This window comes from Natator depressus, chromosome 2 (assembly GCF_965152275.1).
Source record: "Natator depressus isolate rNatDep1 chromosome 2, rNatDep2.hap1, whole genome shotgun sequence".
In the NCBI taxonomy this organism is placed as follows: Eukaryota; Metazoa; Chordata; order Testudines; family Cheloniidae; genus Natator; species Natator depressus.
Window position 1 is genome coordinate 192,130,765 of NC_134235.1, and position 8,669 is coordinate 192,139,433.

Here is an 8,669-nt window from a genome sequence, read left to right on the forward strand (position 1 = left end):
AGGCTACGGTGTGAAAGTTCTGTTTGTTTCTCCTTGATGAAACTCCCCACCCCTTGGTTCACTCTACTTCCCTGTAAGCTAACCACCCTCCCCTCCTCCCTTTGATCAACGCTTGCAGAGGCAATAAAGTCATTGTTGCTTCACATTTATGCATTCTTTATTAATTAATCACACAAATAAGGGGATAACTGACAAGGTAGCCCGGGAGGGGTGGTGGTGGAGGAGGGAAGGACAAGGCCACATAGCACTTTAAAACTTATTGAATGCCAGCCTTCTGTTGCTTGGGCAATCCTCTGGGGTGGAGTGGCTGGGTGGCCGGAGGCCCCCCACCCCCACCACATTCTTGGGTGTCTGGGTGAGGAGGCTATGGAACTTGGGCTGGATGGTGGTTGGTTACGCAGGGGCTGTAGTGGCGGTCTGTGCTCCAGCTGCCTTTCCTGCAGCTCAACCATATGCTGGAGCATATTAGTTTGATCCTCCAGCAGCCTCAGCACTGAATCCTGCCTCCACCTTTCAGCTTCAGCCCTCTCTTCAGTCCGCCACCTCTCCTCCCGGTCATTTTGTGCTTTCCTGCACTCTGACATTGTCTGCCTCCACACATTCGTCTGTGCTCTGTCAGTGTGGGAGGACAGCCTGAGCTCAGAGAGCATTTCATCGTGAATGCATTTTTTTCGCCTTCTAATCTTCGCTAGCCTCTGGGAAGGAGACCACATGGAGAAGGAGAAGATCCTATGATCCTTGAAACACATGCAGCTGGTGGAGGTGGTATTTAAAAAGACACATTTTATAGAACAATGGGTACACTCTTTCACGGTCAACCTTGCTGTTAACATTACATACATAGCACATGTGCTTTCATTCCAAGGTCGCATTTTGCCTCCCTGCATCGTGTGGCTAGCCCCTCTCCCCTCCCCGTGGCTAACAGCGCGGAACATTTCTGTTCAGCCACAGGCAAAGAGCCCAGCAGGAACGGGCACCTCGGAATGTCCCCTGAAGAAAAGCACCCTATTTCAACCAGGTGACCATGAATATCACCACTCTCCTGAGGATAACACAGAGAGAAAGAACGGATGTTGTTTGAACACCAGAAAACATACACTGCAATGCTTTGTTCTACAATGATTCCCAAGCATGTGTTACTGGCCTGGAGTGGTAAAGTGTCCTACCATGTTGGACGGAATAAGGCTGCCCTCCCTAGAAACCTTTTGCAAAGGCTTGGGAGTACATCCAGGAGAGCCGCAAATGCCAGGGCAAATTAATCATTAAACATGCTTGCTTTTAAACCATGTATACTATTTTAAAAAGGTACACTCACCGGAGGTCTCTTTTCCGCCTGGCGGGTCCAGGAGGCCGCGTTGGGTAGGTTCAGAGGATACTGGCTCCAGGTCCAGGGTGAGAAACAGTTCCTGGCTGTCAGGAAAACTGGTTTCTCCGCTTGCTTGCTGTGAGCTATCTACAACCTCATCATCATCTTCCTCGTCCCCAAAACCTGCTTCCGTGTTGCCTCCATCTCCATTGAAGGAGTCAAACAACACGGCTGGGGTAATGGTGGCTGAACCTCCTAAAATGGCATGCAGCTCAGACAAGCAGCATGTTTGGGGCTCTGACCCGGAGCGGCCGTTTGCCTCTCTGGTTTTCTGGTAGGCTTGCCTCAGCTCCTTAAGTTTCATGCAGCACTGCTTCGGGTCCCTGTTATGGCCTCTGTCCTTCATGCCCTGGGAGATTTTGACAAATGTTTTGGCATTTCGAAAACTGGAACGGAGTTCTGATAGCACGGATTCCTCTCCCCATACAGCGATCAGATCCCGTACCTCCCGTTCGGTCCATGCTGGAGCTCTTTTGCGATTCTGGGATTCCATCATGGTCACCTCTGCTGATGAGCTCTGCACTCACCTGCAGCTTGCCACACTGGCCAACAGGAAATTGAAATTCAAAAAGTTCACGGGCCTTTTCTTGTCTACCTGGCCAGTGCATCTGAGTTGAGAGTGCTGTCCAGAGCGGTCACAATGGAGCACTCTGGGATAGCTCCCGGAGGCCGATACTGTCTAATTGCGTCCACAGTACCCCAAATTCGACCTGGCAAGGCCGATTTCAGCACTAATCTCCTTGTCGGGGGTGGAGTAAGGAAATCAATTTTAAGAGCCCTTGAAGTTGAAAAAAAGGGCTCTGTCGTGTGGACAGGTGCAGGTTTAAATCAATTTAACGCTGCTAAATTCTACCTTAACTCCTAGTGTAGACCAGGGCTTAGTGTCCTTAGTAACCTCTTGGGAAGGCCTTCGTCAAATTTTCATGGTTGTAGTATTAAGACAGCTCTTTGACAGCTTCTTACGGCTTTAAATACTCAGAAGAGAAGTAGTCATCTAAGTCATCTTCTTTCTCTGAAAGATCTTACATCTCACAAGCATTCTCCTTGCACATGTAGACCACTCCCATCACACATATTCTTGGTAAAGTAATAAACACTTCTGTTGAAGCACAAGCAGCTCTGACAATCTTGTGTGGGGACAGAAAACCTGGACACTTCTGTTAAAACTCACTTCTAGTAAGGGTGTTCATTCATTCAGACAATGGACTGGCAGTCAGAACCACTACCTTGGGGGCCTGAAGGGGGCCTTTGTGATTATCACAGTTTATGTAACTCTAATGTCTTATGGTCTTTCTAACACCTCATTTGTGTGTGTGTGTTTTTGAAAGTCATGGTCATTTTTGGGGTTCTGTTCTTGGACGACAGTAACTTGCAGCAAGTTTATAAACAGTGCATCAAAATGCTAGCTACTATGGCAATCTACCAGGGTGGATTTGATTTAAATAATCATTTAAATCACAAGCCAGGAAGACTCGATTTAGTCATGGATTTCTACATAAAAGTACATTCTTGTTGGTTATTATAACCTTAATACATATTCTTCACAACTCAGAGATAGAGACCTCCCCAAACTGGGTCTCTTTTACAGCTTGCTGCCATTATAGGTTTTCCCTTCTCATGAGAGAATGGCATGGTAGATCTCAAATCAGTGAAGGCTACCCTCAGAAAGACCTCAAGACTTCTGGAATATGCTGCTGAAACAAACAGTTTCACTTTTGTTTCTACTGCCTGTTCCTCCCTTCTCACATTTATCTCCAGAGTTCTTCTCCTTGTCCAGATCTATTCCGCCCCCCAACAATCTTCTATTTATTAAACTTTTTGAAACTCTGCACTTTTAGAGAGAGGTAAGGGATTGACTCTGTGTACACAAATTTGCAGAGGGATTTGCAATAGGGTTGAGATCTGTTATTTCTCACCTCTATATGTTATTTATTTTAAAACATTTTTGCTGTTAACAAACATGCTGTCTCTAGAGACACAAATCCACAGTTTGAGAATTGCAAAACTAAGCATCTCTGATGGTATTTTCTAGACCAGAGGTGGGCAAACTACGGCGGCCCACAGGACCATCCTGCCCGGCCCCTGAGCTCCTGGCCAGGCAGGCTAGTCCCCGGCCCCTTCCCCACAGCCATGCTCTGGCCTGCCGCTCCTGTCAGGCAGTGTGGCGGCGTGGCTGGCTCTGGCATGGTAGGGGGGCAGGGAGCGGCTGGATGGGGGGGAATTGGATTGGTCGGGGGTTCTGAGGGAGGCGGGAAGTGGGAGGGGGTGGATAGTGGGTGGGGGCTAGGCTGTTTGGGGAGGCACAAACTTCCCTACCCATACAGTTGCACAACCCCGATGTGGCCCTCGGGCCAAAACAGTTTGCCCACCTCTGTTCTACACTGAGCCCCATTGGATGGATGGATGGATGGATGGATTAATCTAAATAATCTATACAGAAGCCCCTGGAACCCCATAAAATTGGTCCCTAATCCATTAATTATTGGAACTCATTTTCAAAACTTTTCTTAAACATGACATGAATATATTGTCTCATACTATAGAATTAGAATTTATAATCCCTATTCCATGATGAGATATCTTTGAGCAATAATGTACCTTAATTAAAACTATCTTTAGATAGGTTTTTTCCTCAAAAAGCACTTGATCAAAAAAATCCGATTTAAAAAAATACTGGATTTTTTAAAAAAAATCCGAGATTTTTATCCACCCTGCAATCAACACTCCCTACATTATCTACACTTTCTTGGCTTGCTACTTCTGATTTTTTTTCTTTTCATCAAATACAAAGGCGAGGAGTGGCGACTGCTCCTACTGACTGTGAAAGAGAAAATCTGGATAAAGCAGCAACAAAAGAGAACAGTATATATTGGAACTGTTGTTTGTTTATTGAGAAAAGGGTAGGGGTGAATCATTATTTCCATTCTGTGAGCTGTAGTACTGAGTCCATTTTTTAATGATACTAAAACTTGTACCCGTAATACATTTTTAGCAAGAAAGTAACTTTAAAAATTGATAACATCAAAAACTGGTAAAAACCAAAGTCCTGATAATAAACAGCGCATTTTTATTCTAAGAACAGACTGTGCAGAAATGGCACATCTGGTGGGTTTTTTTTTTTGGGGGGGGGGGGTAATATTTCGAGATACTAGTTACTTTAAGTAAAAAGAACAGGTTTTACTAGATCTTATTCTTACTCCTGTTAGCCATACAAAGCCAACACAGCTAAGGGAAAGAGTAAGCTAAATTCTATTCTCCTTGTCCATCATCTACAATATTGTTTACTAAGTGCTAATCAGTTACACTTGTGCAAACCTACTGAATGCAATGGTGTTACACAGGTGCCACTGAGTGCATAATTTAAAACTATAGAATTGAACAGATGTAAATGAGGACATTTTTCCCCCCATAGCTACTCTGATTATGCATAAAAAAGAAAAGAACCCAGATTGCTTCTCAAAATCCAAGTAGTGTTTGTAGGGCTCACAATTAGGGGTAAAAAAATCATCTTACCTATAAACTGAGACCATTAGATCTGCAAGTCACTGAGAAACCGTAAATATTATATTTCTACCACATTTTTACTTTTCAAAGGAGAACTGAACTCAAATTAAGTGCACATTACAAAATGAACAGATGTCTTACTTTTTTACAGTTGTAACAATTTTAACCTTACCTTGGCCAGCTGCGCATTTTCACCAAAACTAGACTTCCTATAGGAAGTTCTGAGTAGACATATTTAAATCCCTTTTTATTAAACTCAGACTCTTCAGGAAAATATTCTTCAGAAACAGAACAATTATTAAACCATGGGTCAGTATTCATATAACAATACCATGGCTCACTGTGATCAACTTGTGCAGCATCATCACTTGATAGCAGTCTCCATTTCAAACAACTGCCAATCTCACATTGAACCCACACTTTGTCTAGATAAAAATGGTTTTCGTTTATAGTATCCATAGCAAAACCTCCAAGATTTTTCCAGTCTTCTAAGGATCAATTTTTGTAATTTTATTTATTCTGAAATGTAAAGGAAAAAATTATGCAGATCAGTACAAAACAAAATAAACTAACAACTCATATGAAGAAAAATAAACTTTTTCCAGAGTTGTCCTTTTCCCATTCAAGGAAAGGAAACATCCTGAACGAACAGCACTCTGTCTCCATCTACCAGTAAACAAAGAGGCCAAAAAGACATAGCTAACCCCACCTGCTTCCTTCTCCATTAATAAACATCTAAGGCTTAAGACAAGGAAGTAATAAGGAGAAAAAGAGGATGACCAAACCAAATATATTTCTTTCTGATTGTACATCTCCTCTTCACCATCCTGCAAAGGAAACATTCTGAAGTAAAAACAGATATAACAAGAATAAAAAAACATGAAGGTGGGTTTTCTTAAAAAGACAGGTTGAAATACGCTTTTGCCTCTGAAAGCACATCCATCCTGTAAGATAAATTAGTAATTATAAAGATACATGAATGAACACCTCCTTTACTAACCATATGCAGCATACACTTTTTATGGTTTCTTTTTATCTTTTATTGAAAGAAAAAAAACTTTAACGTACAGAATTATTATGATGCCCTGACCTACGGATCAGAGGCCAATGCAGAGGCAGAGTGTAGAACTGGAAATGGTTGGTTCCTAGTGTGAAGCACAAGAAAGACCAATCTCTCAGTCATATTGGAATGTGTATTATGAGAAGACCTTTGGAGCACATCAATGCTCACAACAGACAAATACTGAAAATTTCAAATCAAAATCAGGTCCTCCAGATACATTTGTTCAGCACTTGCAGATTGATTATGGGTCGGAAGGTCCCATCCTCTTATCAGGAAGTAGTAGGAATAGTATATCTTTATTCTGCTCTAGTCAGTAGAAAAGAAAGTTGATTTTCTTGGCTTCAGATACCCTGCTCCGAAGCTAGGCACTAAACAGAATCAGAGGAGTCATGATGTGTCTTTGGAACTGGAATAAGCCTGAAGCCAAAAGCCTCTCAATGTCACTTTAATTACCCAGATGTTCAATGGGTAAGGCCCCTTGTTTTCGGTTTTTAACTGAAAAACGCTCAGGTTTTACAAAAGGTATTATTCAGTTTTTATTGATTGTCACCTGCATTTTATAACATTCAAGTTCATGAACATCCTGATTATGTTAAGAAAATCCAATACATTCATTAGGTGGATGTGCTTATGTTAATAATAAATTAGTCTAAGTGTAAATTTAAAGGCTGTCTGTCAAAGTAAGGCAACGGAGGGGAAGATATAGACACATGCATGCACATATTGTTAATACACAGTTCCAGAAATAAACCACAGCATTAAACTGCTTTTATTTTCAATATTCTTACTTTCCTCTATTTGTTGCTCTTTTCTGTCCTCTTGTCCCAAAATATTTATCCCAGTATTTACCCCAAACACTGTGAAGCTAATTTTTTACACTGATTTTCATCTGTGTAATTTTTGGAGAAAACACAGAAATTCCCAGGACATTCTAAACAAAATAGAAACCAAAAACACAGGGTCATCTTGATGAGAAATACATTAATGTTGACTCTACTTCTTGAGCTACAAAGGTAGGAGCCCACAGGCCCAGCCATGGAATTCTTCAATAGAATGGTTTGACTGGAAGATAGTTGGAAGGTTTTTGACAGAACTTGTCCTACTTTTCAAGTGAAATGAGCCTGAAAAAAAGCAAGTTCTTCAGACCTCATTCCATTTCTTCTTTTGTAGAGATCTTTGAGGTCAGCGAAGTTTCCACCTCTTTTCTCATGGCAAGAGGCGGCAGAGACATTATCAAATAACAGGAAAAGACCAAATCCAGGACAATCAGGATATACTGTTAAAACTCAAGAAACACCAACCAGGGTTATTATTTTTCCTTTTGGAGAAGGCAGACAACATCTCTTCTCTTGCTAGCTTGAAAGAACATAAAAAACTATAGACTGGAGAATAAGAAGGCAACACCATGATGCTGACAGTTTCTTGGTCACCTTTCAAAGATCTCTACAAACAACCTGAAGCTTTAAAGAGCAAGACTGCTAGTTTCAACTTAGCTGTTGTTCACTAGTCTTACTTAGACTGTATATTCCTAAACTAATTCAGAGAAGGCTAAGATTCATGATTTGACTCTCATACACCCTTATGACTCTGATTAGCCTGGGAGACAAGCTTGAATATTATAGTTGTGATTCCCTGGGCATTCCATAACAACACATTTGATCTCCCATCCATTTCACTGGCTAAGGTTTAACACTGAGTAACAACCCATGATGCAAACCTTCTACTTCATTAATTCAAGTGTGTAGGAAAACTGCAAGTTACAAATGCAATTTTGTTTTTTTGAACGATGGAAGAATTAACATGGTTGCAACGAAAATGTTCTTAGCTTACTTACAAAGTTTTTGATTTTGTTAAACCAAAAAAGAAAATTTAAGTGGAGGAAAAAGCACTGTTAAAGCCAGTTATGAATGAATGGTTGTGATATTATTTCAAGCTTAAATTACTCTCTTCTCAGATAGGCAAAGATCCTCATGCATATAATGTCAGGTCAGCGAAGTTGTCAAAGTTTCCACCTCTTTTCTCATGGCAAGAGGCAGCAGAGATACTATCAAATAACAGGAAAAGACCAAATCCAGGACAATCAGGATATACTGTTAAAACTCAAGAAACACCAAGCAGGATTATTATTTTTTTTGTCTTTATCAATTTCCTCAGGATGAGGGGCCCCTCCAGAGACCAATGTCCTTCCAGGTCCAGCTGTGGAGGAGATAGTGGCTTCCTTACTCTCCTGTTTATGCTTCCTGGGGTGGTGGGCCTTATCCTCCTTGTGAGATCTAGCACGAGCCATGTGCCTCTCTTGATATTTATTATTGGGGAACCAAGGGACTTCTCTGCTCCCTGATGGGGGAGGTGTTTAAGCAGCAGGAGCAGGCACACATTGCCTTCCAAAGTTCATAACATGCCTACTCCATATAAGGAACAGCTTATAAGTCCCCTCTTCTGAGGGCCCACCAGTACCTTGAATCAACTGAGAAGCTGATTCAAGAATTGGATCACTGCAAAGTACACAAGAATGGTTAGTGAGGATTGCCCTCTGAGGAGTTAAAGTCATCAAAATCTTGTATCACCTAACTGGAGACTGCTGATTAAGAAAGGGAGAAACAGGCCAGTTGGAGCTGCCAGGGCAGAAAAAGGGACGTCATTTGCTGAGTAGCGCAAGTCAACTGCTATCATGACACCAAGAGAAAACTTATGGAAAGAGGCAGAACAGTGCCCCCCAAAATATCTGAAGTTCTT

The 8,669-nt window shown here is 41.7% G+C and overlaps 1 protein-coding gene across 1 annotated transcript in view; it reads right to left on the reverse strand.

The window, feature by feature from the left end:
• ZCWPW2 (zinc finger CW-type and PWWP domain containing 2) overlaps positions 1-5,329 on the reverse strand; it is an 80,960-nt gene extending 75,631 nt beyond the window's left edge. Inside the window, exon 1 of the mRNA XM_074945633.1 lies at positions 5,043-5,329. Coding sequence (XP_074801734.1) covers positions 5,043-5,329 — 287 coding nt within the window. The remainder of the gene's footprint in view (positions 1-5,042) is intronic.
• Between the last annotated feature and the right edge of the window lie 3,340 nt (positions 5,330-8,669).